Source organism: Nicotiana sylvestris, chromosome 9 (genome assembly GCF_000393655.2).
Source record: "Nicotiana sylvestris chromosome 9, ASM39365v2, whole genome shotgun sequence".
NCBI lineage: Eukaryota > Viridiplantae > Streptophyta > Magnoliopsida > Solanales > Solanaceae > Nicotiana > Nicotiana sylvestris.
The window spans coordinates 28,668,758-28,685,485 of record NC_091065.1 but is presented as its reverse complement, the minus strand read 5'-3'; the positions used below and the strand labels follow the sequence as shown (position 1 = coordinate 28,685,485).

Below are 16,728 nucleotides of genomic sequence, written 5' to 3'. Positions count from 1 at the left end.
TATTTGACTTTTCTTATTAGAGCTAGGTACCATTTTTGGTATATCATTGGGTATCTTAAAGCAACCCCCATTTTAATGCAGTATTATGTTATCGAGATTTTATGCTTCTAGGGATCTTGTTATTAATGGGGTTAGAGCACATGTTAGGAGTGTGTCGTGGGGGAGGGGAACTGGCCCTGAGTGGGTTGTAACTTATATTGCTTAATGAGAAGTGTAATCGTAGGTTATCAAATCTGAAAAGTTTGTTTAATTCTCTAGGTTATAGTATATAGTCTGGAAGGTTTAGCTATAATTGGATTAATTGTAGGAGGTTAAAGTACTAGAGTTAGTCTATTTGGTTATTGAGTTATAACCTAAAATTACTCTTTGAAGTTAGTAAAGTTTAAGGTAAATCATACGAGGGTAGATCGTGATTTTTATCTTATTGAGTAAGGAGTTTTTTCACATAAAAATATTATGTTATTTAACTTTTGCATTTTACTTTTTATTTGCGTTTGAAATACTTAGGTTAAAGAACCAAGTTCTTTAACACGCGAAAATTGCGCAAAACATAATTCACCCTTACCCTCTTCTGTTTAGGTGCAAGCTAAAATAATAATTTTACATCTGGATTAGTTCTTGGGCAGACGATCATGAGTCAACTCCTTATTTGTGTTTAATATATCATGATTTAATATCCGATAACCACAGCTTGAAGGAAGCTAGTCAATTGTCAAGCTTTCAGCAATTTTAGTGAAAGAAATTATGATGGTAGCAATTTTAGTGAAAGAATTGTGTTATTAAATGAGAGAGTTGGGCCTTTGGAATGGTTAAAGTTAGTTGAGTGACGTATGACTCAACCAATCGGAATTTTCATCGGGTAAAACAGCCGACTCAATTTAACTTTGGACAATATTGTCAACACTAAAGTGTCAAATAAATGGGTTGGATCAAGTTTGTTGCATATGTTCAAAATCGAGGAGTTCGATTTTGAAGTTTTAAGTTGGGCTATGAGTCTGAGTCCGGGAGACTTGAAATGGGGTCGGACCGGCTGAAGGATACACACCTCGAGGAAGCAGATCGAAGGCCTGACACGACCTACATTGAGGGCAGTACATTCTCGAGGGTGTTTGACTCAAAAGATATTAAAACCTTTATGGACAAATCAATCTAAGATGAAGGGGTAAATCATAGTAAAACTTAATTGATACCAGATCGAAAGATTAAGTAATAGTGATTGCGCATGAGACGAATGAAATGTCGATGATCTTATTAAGATTATGCACTGCCTATTTCATCCATAGATGAGGAAGAAGGATTACAATTATTTTTCCCCTTTTTCGATACAAGAATGGAGCTTTTTCCTTAAATTGTTCTTCTTTGAGAAAGTATTTTTTGCCCCCCTCCTTTCGTAAGATTCCATGGGCTTATATATATAGTCGAAACCCACATACCCCTGTCGTGACTTGGCGTGTCTGGGTCAGTGGAGCTTTCCGGTCGTGGCCAAGCATTGCTCTCTTCAATGTGTCGGATGTCTTAGAGGAGAAATGAAGTTGACCTATTGACTACCGCTACCCAATTGAAAAAATGGGGTCGTGGTCAACCTGGTCGAGGTGGTCAGATTTTGACCAATACAGTTAGTCCCTCCGTTCGTCGGGGTCGTCCTTCATCGGGCTCGAAGGATGGAACACATTTGCAACATAGTCGAGAGGAATCTGACTCCTCATTCTATTCCTTAGTCGCGCTCTGCGCATTTTTGGTGGCGTGGGGGTGTTTTTTTGGTACTCGTGTACCGTTACGATGGTTTCGGAATCGAAACGCCGGTTGGCAAATGAAATGTTACTTCGTGCGTGCCATCATTATAACACACGTTTCTGAAGAACTAAAATGCTTTGTGTACCATTGGATTCAAATGGAGACTCTTGGGTTTCATGCTCGGGGAATTTGTGTCTCTTATAAATAGGGAAACTTTGTCATTTGCTTCATACGCTTCATCGTTTGTTTGAGAGAGTTCTCCAGATATCGCTTTTTCTGATACCTCGAGCTCTTGCTTACTTTCTTGCTCACTGCAACCCTTAATTTTTTCTTCGTATCACTTCTTTCGGAGAGTTTTTTTGCTAAAAATGGTCGGCGATTCTTCCCATAATAATCTTCCTACCACTGATCCGGTAACCGAGAGCTCCATTCAGGCCATCGGGGAAGTGGACGCGGTAGAGGATGAGGAGATTTCCTTGGTAGATAAAATTCTGCCTTGCCTAGGACGCGACTGACTTCAGTGTTGGCAGTGGAACGGAGCCAGAAGACATTTCTTCCGTTTTATGGGAGAGGGGAATTGTGGAATTGAGGGAACGATGGGGAATCCCTAGTTTCGTTGAGATACGGCCAGCGGAGAGGAACGACAGAGTTCAATTCGACCGTCCCAGATTTTGTGTGTTCTATGCCTAGCCCTTCATTGTAGGGTACACGCTCCCCCTTCCCATGCTGGTGGTGGACTTCTGCCGCTACTATGAGGTGTTCCCTGCTCAGCTTTCTCCTTATTTATACAAAATTGTTTCTCATGCTACTCATATATGCGGAGCTTTCCGGTCGTGAGGTCACTCTGGGCCATATGCTTAGCCTTTTTGCTCCTCAATTAATTCAAGGTACGATGGTTCACGCGTGTCCTCGGGGATCAAAGGGTCTGGTGGTGAAGATAGATGATAGAACCAATCGTCGTTTCTATAAAAATTTCTTCTACATGCGGACCAAGCATATTGTGGAGGACTCGACGGGATTCCCCGAGAGATGGAATTTTGCTCGTAAGTTTGCGTCTTTAAATAATGGAATGTTCGATTATTTTCTACGGATACTAAACTGCTTTATTATTTTGTAGCTAAGAAATTGCCCCCGCCGCCTGTTGAAGGGATTCGTGAATGGGTGGAGGCCATTCTTCCCCACACAGTGGGGGTTCGTACCTGGTCGACTTTTCATGAGATATTTGGACGTAGGCCTCTTACAGGTGAGATGACGTCCTTATTTACTATTTCATCTCTTCATTTGTTTTTTGTTTCGCCTCTTATACATTGTTTGTCATTGTCAGGGAGGGTGCGGAGAGCCAAGGCCCCTCAACTAGCCTTTCACCAGTCAGCCACATCCGCTCATCTCATCGCGGTACCCGTTGCACGCCCTTCGTCGAGGGCTACTTCGGTTGAGTTTGCGGCCTTGGTTACTCTAGAAAGGGCCGCCTCTTAGGACGAGGTCCCGTCCAATGTTGTCCGCCCTATGAACGAGTCACCATAGACTAGGGAAGAGGAAGAGTCGTCGAAGAGACGAAGGGTAGAGTTTGAGATGGCGCCTCCGACAGTGATTAACATGGATGATTCTCCCCCGACGGGCCAAGGGGAAGGCATTGCTACGGCATCCCCCATAAAGGCGGAGCGAATTGTTGAAGTTGATGCCGGCAGTCAGCGCTCGGAAACTCCGGTTGCCGCCGCGTCTCAGCCAGAAGTCCCCATTGTTACTGAAGATCAACGCCCTATCGGAGCAGAGAATCAGACCTTTGGTGCCGCTATTGTGACCTTGGACATACCCTCTTTTTCTGCAGCGGGTCACGTTCCTCCTTCGGTAGCAGAAATGGGAAAAGGCGTGGTGATTGACGAGTATGAATCCGAGTCATACCTTGATCCTGATGACGTCAGGATGTTCGAGGAGGACCTTACCCATTCGGTGGTTCGCGCGGGGGGATCGGCTCGTGTTCTCCAGATTCCTTCCGACATTAACCTCTTGGGCCAGGGGGATAACTTGGTGCCGCAATTTAGCCTGCTATGTTCGGAAGCCGATAATGAGTCCCTGCAGGATATCCCTGATGCCGAGTTAAGGGACAAGGTGGCTGTCATGGGCTTGAGGGTACGATACATTTGGCTCTTGTTTTAAACTTTCCCTATGTTTGAAAGCATTAGTTTAACTACCTTTTTGTTTTTCAGACATATATGGTGGAGGTGGAAAGCATTCGTAGGGCCAATACCCGATCGAGGATTTTCTTGCAGATGCTGGAGAAATACTGTTGCTATTGCAAAAGATGTCGCGAGTTGCACGAGCGGCTAAGGATGGCTCCCCGTAATCGGGCCCTGGGCGAGGAATTGGAGAAAAGGGACCAGGAATTGCTGCAGACGATCCGCAGCAAGAGCGTGCTTGAGGAGCAAATATGCATCAAGGATGAGGAGCTCGAATTGGGTAAGGGGGTCGCTGCAGAGTGTGAGTATTTTCAGTTGAGTTCTATGCAGTCGGAGATGGACCAGAACTTGGTCCGGGTCGAAGTGATGAGTGCAGAGTGGAGAGGGAAGCTGACTGTGATGGAGAGTAAGGTTGCCGGTCTGGAACATATTGAGAGGGCCTGGTTTGAGGCTTTGGAAAGGGAGGCGGTCCTAGAGGATACCATCCGCGTGCTCCAGTCTGAGCAAGAATCGGAGAGGGCGACAGCTACTGTTATGAAGGCGAGGCTCGAGGAACGGATCAGCACGATTGATCAGGAGGCTTCAGTTCTGGGAGATCGAGTCGCGGTACTGGAGGCGGAGAATGAGCGACTAAAGACTCAAACTGAATCGTCTTCTACTGCCATTCCCCGTTAGGCGCATGAGCTCTGGGTTTATGTTGAAGCCCATCGGGGCATATATAAGAGTTTGTTGGAAGTCGGCACCGTGATTGAGGCTCCGTATGAGGAAGCGCGAGCGAAAGCTCGTGAGGATCGCATCAACTGTGGATACGATGTGCGACACCCGAAGCTAATGGGGACGGGGATGGTGATGATGGTGAACCTTATGGAGATGGTGATGATGACAGCGGTAGTGACGCCGAATGAAGAATATTTGTACTTCATTTTTATTTTCATTTCACTTGTTGGTTGGCGTTTGTTCATTTCGTTTTTTCTTTCTTCTTTTTTTATTTGTTGGTCTGGGCCATATGTAAGCAGCGATAGCCTGCAGTTATGACTTTGCATAAATAAAGAGCTTTCTTCTTCGCTATTTGCCTTGTACTTCACTTTTTGTTTTAACTATGTGACATTGGCGCGAGACGGGGGCTCGCCCGACGAGTCCCGGTTTTTTTCTTTTCCTCTGGTGGTTGCCGGATCTTTTCCTTCTCGGTAAGGGCCCTTGGCCTAAGTGTTACTTCGAACTTATTAAAATAACAGCCCGTCGATGTTCGAGCGAGGTCGAACTCTTCTTTATCCTTGATGGCAAAGGCCCTTAGCCTTAAAGGTTGTTATTTCAAACTTGTCGAAATAACAGCCCGTCGTGGTTCGAGCGAGGTCGAACTCTTCTTTATCCTTGATGGCGAAGGCCCTTAGCCTTAAAGGGTGTTATTTTGAACTTGTCGAAATAACAGCCCGACGTGGTTCGAGCGAGGTCGAAATCTTCTTTATCCTTGATGGCGAAGGCCCTTAGCCTTAAAGGGTGTTATTCTGAACTTGTCAAAATAACAGATTCGAAATAACAGCCCGTCGTGGTTCGAGCGAGGTTGAACTCTTCTTTATCTTTGATGGCGAAGGCCCTTAGCCTTAAAGGGTATTATTTCGAACTTATCGAAATAACAGCCCGTCATGGTTCGAGCGAGGTCGAACTCTTCTTTATCCTTGATGGCGAAGGCCCTTAGCCTTAAAGGGTGTTATTTCGAACTTGTCGAAACAACAACCCGTCGTGGTTCGAGCGAGGTCAAGCCCTTCTTTATCTTTGATGGAGAAGGCCCTTAGCCTTAAAGGGTGTTATTTCGAACTTATCGAAATAATAGCCCGTCGTGGTTCGAGCAAGGTTGAACTCTTCTTTATCCTTAATGGCAAAGGCCCTTAGCCTTAAAGGGTGTTTATTTTGAACTTGTCAAAATACAGCCCGTCGTGGTTCGAGCGAGGTCGAACTCTTCTTTATCCTTGATGGCGAAGGCCCTTAGCCTTAAAGGGTGTTATTTCGAACTTGTCGAAATAATAGCTCATCGTAGTTCGAGCGAGGTCGAACCCTTCTTTATCCTTGATGACGAAGGCCCTTAGCCTTAAAGGGTGTTATTTCGAACTTGTCGAAATAATAGCTTGTCGTGGTTCAAGCGAGGTCGAACTCTTCTTCATCCTTGATGGCGAAGGCCCTTAGCCTTAAAGGGTGTTATTTCGAACTTGTCGAAATAACAACCCGTCGTGGTTTGAGCAAGGTCGAACTCTTCTTTATCCTTGTTGGCGAAGGCCCTTAGCCTTAAAGGGTATTATTTCGAACTTGTCGAAATAACAGCCTGTCGTGATTCGAGCAAGGTCGAACTCTTCTTTATCCTTGATGGCAAAGGCCCTTAGCCATAAAGGTGTTATTTCGAACTTATCAAAATAACAGCCCGTCGTGGTTCGAGCGAGGTCGAACCCTTCTTTATCCTTGATGGCGAAGGCCCTTAGCCTTAAAGGGTGTTATTTCGAACTTGTCGAAATAACAGCCCGTCGTGGTTCGAGCGAGGTCGAACTCTTCTTTATCCTTGAATCGGATACTTTTCACGGAAGTCCCAATTCGGTTAGTATTGCTCGCATCAGATGGTTCAATGTTGTGGACATGAGGTGTCGATATTTTGAACATGCTCTCGTTGTACGTGTGTTATAGTTTCCCATCTGACTTCGGCCATTTGGCTTGGAGATACCACCGGCCGGCGGGTTTCGGCAGTTTCGTAATCGTTTTTGGTTCTCAATCTAGATATCCTTGCGTACGTTCGCTCGCGTGGATCTTTTGTACCTATTTTGGCGAAGTACGGGAGATAAGGGTGAGATGTTCCTTGCTTTCATCCGGAGATTTGGGGGGGGGAAGCCGGGTTGCAACACCGTTTGCCTTGTTCGGGATGTTCGCAGCCGATGAGGCGAGGAATTCCAGGCTTCGTGAATCCGTTTGGTTCCTCTTCCTTCATCGCGTTGTTTCCATGCCTCGCGTGAGCCAGGTTCTCCTTTCGTGCTTTTTTCGGCGAATGATCGTATTTCTTTGCTTCAATCTGGGAAAAACTAGGAGTATTCACTAGGAAATCCCCACAGACGGCGCCAAATTGTTTGACTCAAAAGATATTAAAACATTTTTGGACAAATCAATCTAAGATGAAGGGGTAAATCGTAGTAAAAACTTAAATGATACCAGATCGAAAGATTAAGTAATAGTGATTGCGCATGAGACGAATGAAATGTCGATGATCTTATTAAGATTATGCACTGCCTATTTCATCTGTAGATGAGGAAGAAGGATGACAATTATTTTTCCCTTTTTTCGGATACAAGAATGGAGCTTTTTCCTTAAATTGTTCTTTTTTGAGAAAGTACTTTTTGCCCCCCCCCCTCCTTTCGTAAGCTTCCCTGGGCTTATATATATATAGTCGAAACCCTCATACCTCTGCGGTGACTTGGTGTGTCTGGGTCAGTGGAGCTTTCCGGTCGTGGCCAGGCATTGCTCTCTTCAATGTGTCGGATGTCTTAGAGGAGAAATGAAGTTGACCCTATTGACTTCCGCTACCCGGTTGCAAAAATGGGGTCGTGGTCAACCTGGTCGAGGTGGTCAGATTTTGACCAATACAGAGGGCACTCAAGAAAGAGCATGAATTTCTCAAGGACACGTGGATTAGGGCATTAATTAAAGGATAAGATTTGTACGAAATGGTACAGGTCCGTACTAGGTTGTTATACACCTGTACCAATAGAACTCTTTGCTTCAATTAGGAATGTACTATATTGGGGTTTTCTCCTCCTATATAAAAGGGATCCCAATCATTTGTATCATAACACATTATTCGCTGCAATAGAATATTCTATTCTGCTTTTCTTGTTTAACGTGCTCAACAAGTGTTCTTCAGCTTTATTGCTTTTACTTTATTATTCATACTTCATTGTTCTTAGCTGACCTTGAGGTCCCAAGAAAGTCAAGTTCGAGGTCATCATTGTTATAACAACACTGCTTTGGTTCATCAATTCTTTTTACTTAAATTCAATATTACTTGTATATTCACTAGTATTAGAATAAATCACATATCTTTAAAACCATACGTTTAATTGTTACCCCATTTTCCGAGGTAAACATTTGTACTGAGTCAAAACAAATCCATTAAGTTAGTTAGGGGACATAAAAAAAAAATCTTCGGCCTCTTGTTCAGTTTACTTGGAGCTACAGATTTTGATAATACACATCATAATGGAGATTTACTCTACTATTCAACTTATTCCGAATTTGTAATTACAGAGAGGAAGACAAATATAAATTAAAAGAGGTGGCGAGACACTATTAATATACATCCTTTATAATATTGAACAGCAAAGGAATCAAAGAAATAATTAGTGAAAGGTTCGGGAAAAAAGTAGGTAATACTAGTATAATATAAAAAAAAATAAAGGGATAATTTCATTAACTTTCCTTCAAGCTTCGTTTTATCACATTAATTTTTCTATAATTTATGATACTATATTTGCCTTCCTTGTTTTAGATTGTTTTCTAACAATTGTTTTAACCTAAAATAAATGAAAGCTTAGAAAGCCTTGAGGAATCAGCGGGTAACGTATTCCGATATTATACAAGCTTACAAATGTTTTTGCAAGAAAGATGAAGAGGGCAATTATAAAGAATAACAAATCATGTTTTATGTCTTCTTTCTTACAGTAAAAATACAATGGCCAAAAAGAGAAAAGAGGATACTTTTACACAGAGAGATAATATTTAAAAGAAAAATACTTTTACACACAGGGTTTGCTTATCATTTACTGGTCATTCATCAAGCTGCCTTTGGTGGTTCAGTTGCTACTGCAGCAGGTACTTCTTCAACTTTCTTCAACTTTGGCTGTCTCTGTTGCTGGCTCTGCTTCAGTTTTAGTCTCAGGAGCAGGGGCAGCAGCAGCTTCTGGCGCTGCTTCCTCTTTCTTCTCATCTCCAGCTTCAACCACCATGTCCTTCTCTTTCACCTCTTCAGCTACTGTGTCAGTTGTTTCTACTGCTGCTGGCGCTGCTGCGGCTGTGGCTGCTTCCTCTTCTTTCTTATCTTCGGTGACAACAAACGTGGACACTTTCTCTAACACGAAGATTATGGGACCTGATACATAGGAAGGCCCGAACTTCGAACTTGCTTCACTGACTGCTTTGGATCCCGGAAATTCTTCATTCATTATTTCAAGCACAAATTGTTAGTTCGATTGGTTGGCGAACAAAGTTATACAGGAGTTAAAAGAGATTAATAATCATCGACAATTTGGCGTACATATATTTCGTTTTTAGGATTTTTGGTTCCATTTAATAAAAATGGAATATATAGCGCATGATATAAAAGTTCACAATTTTATCCTTGTTTTTGAAATAAATAAAAAATAAAAAGGATGAATTCAAGGTTATTTTCATCTTGGGCGATTTCTCTTGTAAACTAATTCATGTATAAAAAGTTATCTCATGTTAATTAGATCTGTTATAAAATAATATCAAAATTGTAGTATACTATACCGGTATTATCTATATAACAAAACAAAAATTAAATGCCAACCAAACGCAACACAAAATAATATTGCTGAATTTAACTGAGTTTATTTGTCTAATCAGAGTAATCAAACTACCCACGCCGCCACACAGTGAACATGTACAAAGTGTGACGAAAGAACAAACGGTGGAACAAATAAAGACTTACCAATCTTGAATTCATATAGTATACTATTTTTGCAATTTTAATGAATTTTTATATATAAATTGTTGCGCCGCGTCAAAAGTTATGAGTTCAGTTGAACCTGTTGGCTCAATAATACATTCACCCCTGAGAACAACAGTGGAAGAGATAAGGACTTACCAATCTTGACAAGCTCATCAAGGAATTTCTGAACTCCAGCTGAGTGTTTCTTCAGCCCTGCAACCTTTGGTTCCTTCACCAAAGTCTGTGTTTTTGTTTTCAATCATAAAGAAAAGATTATCATACGTCCTATATTTGTGTGCTATGTATGTAACAATTCTTTAGTCTAATTAATTCCTTCATAAAACATACTAACTGATTTTATAAATACCTTAATCTCTGCTGCAGCAGCTTCATAGATTTCAACGATTTTAGGTTGGAGCTCAGTCTTCTTTTCATCGAATTCTTTGCTGTACTGCTCCTGAGATTTATTATTACGGTTACTGGAAGTTGTTAAATAAGAACTAGGTAATTAAGTGAAAAATGGTCTTTCATTTTATTGAAATGAGGTCGTAGTCCTTTGTAATAATTATTTCGGCAAATGGCCAAATATACCCCTGTACTATATACCCTTCGTTATATTTTGGATCCAAATAAATCTCTATTGTAATACTATTGGTTCAAATATAACCATATTCTGTTAAGTTTGTCCAAGGTAGACATCCAATCCTACGTGACACTGATATTTGATGAGGTGGAACCACATGGCATGCCACCTTAGCGTCCCTAATCCATATATAAAAGACTAAAATTTAAAATGCAATATTTTTCACGGTAGCATTAATGGTGGCAATAGTGGTTGAGAGAAAGGAAAATTTAATGGTGGAGAAAAAATATAAGGGATGGTAAAATGGGCTAGGGGCGCTGAAATGACAAATCATGTGGCATCCATTGAATGTCGATTTTGGACAAACTTAACGTTCAAATGGGTATATTTGAACCAATAGTATAACAACAACGCCATATTTGGATTCAAAAGTATAACTTAGTACATTTAAATCTTTTATAATAGTACAAAGGTAGCCCTTTTCCGTAATTACTTTGAAATATCCAAAACGGACAAAAAGAAAATTTTTTTTACCTTGGCCACATCAAAGGCCTCGCAGGCCTCAGCAGCAGCAGCCTTTTTGGGTCCATTTTTCTCAAAAACCTTCTTGATCTTTGGAAGAACCTTGTCTTTCCAGTAGCTCATCTTTATGTCTTCTAATAACACAAAGCACAAACGAGATAATTATTGTTCAAAATCATTTCTAAAACAATTCTTTCAATCCAAATACTGCAAGAAGGAAAAGGGAAAAAATCATAAGGAAAAGATTAACGAGTAGAAAGTTTATGATTGAGCAAACCAGTAGGATAAAGAAGAACTGGAGAAAAAATTGTCAGTGTTACTTACTTGAATGAAGAAAGGGAATACTCTCTTCTTTGTTTGTGTCTTTGGCCTCTGGTTTTCTAAATGCACACTATATTCGCTTAGTTTTAATGTGACCAATCTGGAAAATTGTTTTCATTATGTAGCCAACTGTGCTTCCAAGTTGAATTCCCCAGATCACCCCCTGTCTTTGCCCTTATTAACATAAATACGCTTGCGTCCAAACAACGTACACCTACCCCTCCCTCACTTGTCGATGGGGTGTCAAATAGGCAGGTTGAGCTAATTTTAGGCGGGTTAAAATAGGTTGAATCAATAAATGTGATCAGCCCAAAAGTAATTTCGGCTGGGATATGTTGGGTCAAGTTGAGCTAAATAGCACGAGCTAGCCAGTTTTCAGACTGGTAATTGAAAATAATAGCCAGCATTTGTAAAGTCATTAAAAAATAGCCATTACTTTGCTGTAACATGGAAAGTTCTAGCATAATATATTGGAGATGGCGCACATGCGTATGAACTTGATCTATATATTATTCTTGAACTCCAGAACAAGGAAAGTTACAACATAATATACTAGAGATTGGTGCACCTGTGTATGAATTCCTAGCATATTATGTTGGAATTCCAGCACACAGAAAGTTCCAGCATAATATATTGGAGATTGGAACACTCGTGTATCAACTTCCAGCATATTATGCTAGACCAGTATATTATGCTGGAACTATAGTATGATATGCTGGAACTCCAGTATATTATGCTGGAACTCCAGTATATTATGCTGGAACTCCAATATATTATGCTGGAAGTTCACATGTAAAAAATTCGAACTCCAGTATATTTTGCTGGAATATTTTCCGGATTTTAAACAGTGTTTTCGTTCAGATTTATCTTTACATAAAAAGTGGCTAAATTTCGATTACTTTTGAAATTGTGGCTTTTTTCAAAAGTTAAACATTTCGATTTCGATTACTGCGCCCAACTCTTACCAAGCTTTAATTAATATGAATTATTTTATTATGAATTAATTAATTATCAAATAGTATGAATTTTTTCCTTTTGTTATGCTCATATATACATATCCAACACAAAAAATATTATTTTTAAGTTATTTTAGCAAAATTACTCATGTATCAGTTTGGGCTGAACATCAGCCTAATTTTAGATGGACCGAAATGGGTTGGATCAAGATGGGTTGAGTTTAATAAATAAGCGGGTCACTAACCAGCCTTACCTTAATCGGATTGGGCAAGTCAAATGGATTTGGGCTCAAATTACCCCTGTTTGTGGCCATCTTTGGATTTAACTTATAACTGTATTTTGTTTGTTCTTCAAAACTAAGTACTTATTCCTAAAACAAGTTTGTGTTTGTTCTGAAACCAAACAAACACTATAATATATATTCAGAAATACGTTTTGACAATTTCTTTTCATCACTTTATATGACACTACTACTTTTATTACTTTTTTCATACATTTTTAAATGATTTTAATTATCAGAATTGTAAATTGCAGTATTTTCTAGATAGTATTCACATAGATCCGGTGCTTATATTTATGGATTGTAAATTGGATGGACCACGGAAACTGAAAATCTAATAATTTACTTTACTTTTTCCGCTGATGGGGGTACTAAATAAATATGATTTCATCTAGAGTTAATACCTTAAAGCTCGTCTAAATTATGTAACCTTTTGTCAGTTGCCTATCTAAACTATCACATGTTCCTGAAAACTCCTGAACTATATTCCCCTTCGTTATAAAACCCTCACGTCGTATTCTTACTAGTGCCACTACTAGAAAATGTAACAATTGCGATTGAAATTTTTCGACTAAAATATCCAGTCTGAAATTTCTGTGAAGGATATAGTTTAGAGGTTTTCAGGGACATGCTATAGTCTAGATAGCCAACTGACAAATATTGTATAATTTAGGGGGGTTTAGAATATTAACTCTTTCATTTATTATTTACTCTTATGCAAATATCTCAATTGTTTTGGTGCTTTTGTTATACTGTTTAAATGCAACTATTATCAAAAATCAAACTTAAGCAAATGAATTATTTTTCATTAACTAAGTCGAGAACTAATAATTCATGCAAAAAATTAAATAAGGAAAATTTTATTTTGCGTTTCATTCAACTGATACTAGCTAGTTGTATGAGACATTTTTTTTTATTCACAATTCTGTAGACCCATATTTTTATGGACCCAAAAATATAAGATTGGGATCTACAAATTTATAAGACACGTAATAAAACTTTAAATTAAACAAGGGACTCAAAACGCTAGAGTTTAGGGAGAGCATCTGAGTTGGTAAATAGGGTATAATGGGGAAAAGATTATTCACAGCTGGCAATAGGATCATTCCGTGGTGGCAGTATCAAAATGGATGGGACCCTTGTCCAGCTTGATGGTGATCTGTGAAAGACTTGAGCTTCAAAACATACTCACGTGGCTTCGCTGGCTCTACAGAATAACGCCGTCAAGGAATCCCTCTGTTGAAGTCACCCTCTTCAACAACAACAATTACCCTGTAAAATTTCATATAGTAGAATTTGAAAAGGGTAATGTGTACGCAGACTTTACCCCTGCCCCGATAGGGGCCGAGAGGCTGTTTTCGATAAACCCTCGGCTCAGAAAGACAAAAATAAAGTAAAACAAAAACAAAAGAAGAGAATTCATTAGTAACTACAATAAAAACTGTAATAGTAACATACACATAAAAACCGAAAGATGAATGACATACAATAACAGTAACCATAATCTAAGGCCCGGGGCTAAGACAAACAACAAGAATAGTGTGGGTCCAACATAAACTGCAAGTCATCTAAGACCAACCCTAATCCAACCCCGCCTCACCCCCGAAATGAAGGAAAGCTTTACTACCCCTATCCTACAACCCTAATGCTTGACCTCCAGGCCTTCCTATCAAGGGCCATATCCTCGGAAATGTGCAGTCGTGCCATGTCCTGTCTGATCACCTCTCCCCAATACTTCTTAGGTCTCTCTCTACCTCTTCTCGTACCCACCACGGCCAACCTCTCACACCTCCTCACCGGTGCAACGAGGCTTCTCCTCTGCACGTGCCCGAACCATCTAAGTCTCGCTTCCCGCATCTTGTCATCCACAGGGGCGACACCCACCTTCTTCCGAATATCTTTATTCCTAATCTTGTCTATCCTAGTGTGCCCGCACATCCACCTCAACATCCGCATCTCTGCTACTTTTATCCTCTGGATATGGGAGTTCTTAACCGGCCAACACTCTGCCCCATACAACATGGCCGGTCTAACTACAGCTCTATAATACTTACCTTTGAGTATCGGCGGCACTTTCTTGTCACACAAGACTCCAGATGCAAGCTTCCATTTCATCCAGCCCGCCCTATGCGGTGAGTGACATCCTCGTCGATCTCTCCATCCCCTTGAATCATCGACCCAAGGTACTTGAAGCTATCTCTCTTGGGGATGACCTGTGGCCCAAGCCTCACGTCCCCGCCTACATCCCTCGACTCAGTGCTAAACTTGCATTCCAGGTACTCTGTCTTAGACCTGCTCAATTTGAAACCCTTAGACTCGAGAGTCTGTCTCCAAACCTCCAATCTCTCGTTAACACCGGCCCTCGTCTCATCAATTAGAACTATGTCGTCAGCAAATAACATACACCATGGCACCTCTCCTTGAATATGGTGTGTCAAAGCATCCATCACCAAGGCAAATAAGAACGGGCTAAGCGCTGAGCCTTGGTGTAATCCCATAACAACCGGAAAATGCTCCGAGTCGCCTCCCACCGTCCTACCCTTAGTCTTAGCTCCATCATGCATGTCCTTGATCGCTCGTATGTAGGCTACCGGCACGCCCTTCGCCTTAAGACATCTCCAGAGCACCTCCCTAGGAACATTATCATACGCTTTCTCCAAGTCAATAAACACCATGTGCAGATCCTCCTTCTTATCCCTGTACTATTCCACCAACCTCCTAATAAGGTGGATAGCTTCCGTAGTGGAGCGGCCCAGCATGAACCCAAACTGACTGTCGGATATAGACGTCGTCTTCCTCACCCTCACCTCCACCACCCTCTCCCATACTTTCATGCTATGGCTAAGTAACTTGATACCCCTATAATTGTTACAATACTGGATATCACCTTTGTTCTTGTACAACGGTACCACTGTACTCGACCTCCATTCCTCCGGCATCCTCTTCGTCCTAAAAATTACATTGAACAACCCAGTCAGCCATTCCAATCCTGCTCTACCCACACACTTCCAAAACTCAATCGGAATTCCATCTGGCCCGGTCGCTCTACCCCTACTCATCTTACGCAACGCCCCCATGACCTCCTCCACCTTAATTCGCCTGCAATACCTAAAATCTCGGGGACTCTTCGAATGCCCCAAGTCCCCTAGCGCTATATCCCAGTCCCCCTCCTCATTCAGAAGACCGTAAAAGTACGTCTGCCATCTCTGCTTAATCTGAGACTCTCCCATCAAACTCTACCATCCTCGTCTTTGATGCACCTTACTTGGTCTAGATCCCGGGCCTTCCTCTCCCTCGCTTTAGCCAGCCGAAACAACTTCCTTTCCCCGCCTTTCTCCCCTAATTCCTCATATAGACGGCTAAACGCTGCATTCTTAGCCTCCGTGACCGCCAGCTTTGCCTCCTTCCTAGCCACTTTGTACCTCTCTCTATTCGCACTCCTCTCCTCCTCGCTTGTGCTCCCTGCTAACTTTGCGTACGCTACCTTCTTCGCCCCCACTTTACCTTGGACTGTGTCATTCCACCATCAGTCTCCTTAGTGCCTGCCAGAAAAACCCTTTGATACACCTAGCACCTCTCTCGCCGCCTCCCTCACATAGTTCGCCGTCGTCGACCACATAGTGCTCGCGTCTCCACTACTCCTCCAAGCTCCCATAGTGGATAACCTCCCCTCCAACTCTCGGGCTTTATCCTTGGTTAAATCTCTCCATCTAATCCTCGGTCGGCCACGAGCATACATCTTCTTCCTCTTCATCATAATGCCGATGTCCATCACTAAGAGCCTATGCTAAGTCGCGAGGGTCTCTCCCGGGATAACCTTGAAATCCTTGCACAACCCTCTATCACACCTTCTGAGGAGAAGGTAATCGATCTGAGTCTTCACCGCCGAACTCCGGAAAGTGACCATATGCTCCTCCCTTTTCGGAAAAGTCGAGTTCGCAATCACCAGCTCGAAAACCTTAGCGAAGTCTAACAGCGAAGTACCTCCTCCGTTCCTATCCCCAAAGACAAAGCCACCATGTACCTCGCCATAACTACCAACAGCCGCCCCAATATGGCCATTAAAATCACCTCCAATAAATAACCTTTTAGTAGGTGGAATACTGCGCACAATCGCGTCCAAGCCCTCCCAAAAGCGCCTCTTAACCTCCTCATCCAAGCCCGCTTGCGGCGCGTAAGTGCTAACGACATTGAGGGTGCATTCACCGATCACCAACTTAATAAACATCAGCCTATCATTCACTCGCCTAACCTCAACCACAGACTCTCTAAGATCCCTATCCACCAAGATACCCACTCCATTCTTACCCCTCACGACTCCAGAGTACCACAACTTATACCCATCCGCATTCCTCGCCTTCGTCCCTACCCACCTAGTCTACTGGACACAAGCTATATTAAGCTTTCTCTTCTAGAGAATCTTTGCCAACTCAATAGACTTACCCGTCAGCGT

At 41.8% G+C, this 16,728-nt stretch overlaps 2 protein-coding genes across 3 annotated transcripts; both read right to left on the bottom strand.

Moving 5' to 3' along the window:
* Nucleotides 1-8,559: 8,559 nt before the first annotated feature.
* Nucleotides 8,560-11,193, bottom strand: LOC104215146 (plasma membrane-associated cation-binding protein 1-like). Of its 2 annotated transcripts, none has more exons than XM_009764898.2 (5): nucleotides 11,042-11,193; nucleotides 10,730-10,851; nucleotides 9,980-10,069; nucleotides 9,769-9,853; nucleotides 8,560-9,093 (listed from the first exon to the last, which is right to left on the bottom strand). In XM_009764898.2, the coding sequence occupies exons 2-5, from the start codon at nucleotides 10,838-10,840 to the stop codon at nucleotides 8,762-8,764; spliced, it is 618 nt and encodes a 205-aa protein (XP_009763200.1). In that variant the 5' UTR covers nucleotides 10,841-10,851; nucleotides 11,042-11,193; the 3' UTR covers nucleotides 8,560-8,761. The 2 variants fall into 2 exon arrangements, with proteins under 2 accessions (XP_009763200.1, XP_009763201.1); XM_009764899.2 differs by having other exon boundaries at nucleotides 10,730-10,848; nucleotides 11,042-11,131.
* Nucleotides 11,194-16,062: 4,869 nt separating this feature from the next.
* LOC104215148 (uncharacterized) lies at nucleotides 16,063-16,503 on the bottom strand. The gene has a single exon (XM_009764903.2). The coding sequence runs from the start codon at nucleotides 16,501-16,503 to the stop codon at nucleotides 16,063-16,065; it is 441 nt and encodes a 146-aa protein (XP_009763205.2).
* Nucleotides 16,504-16,728: the final 225 nt, after the last annotated feature.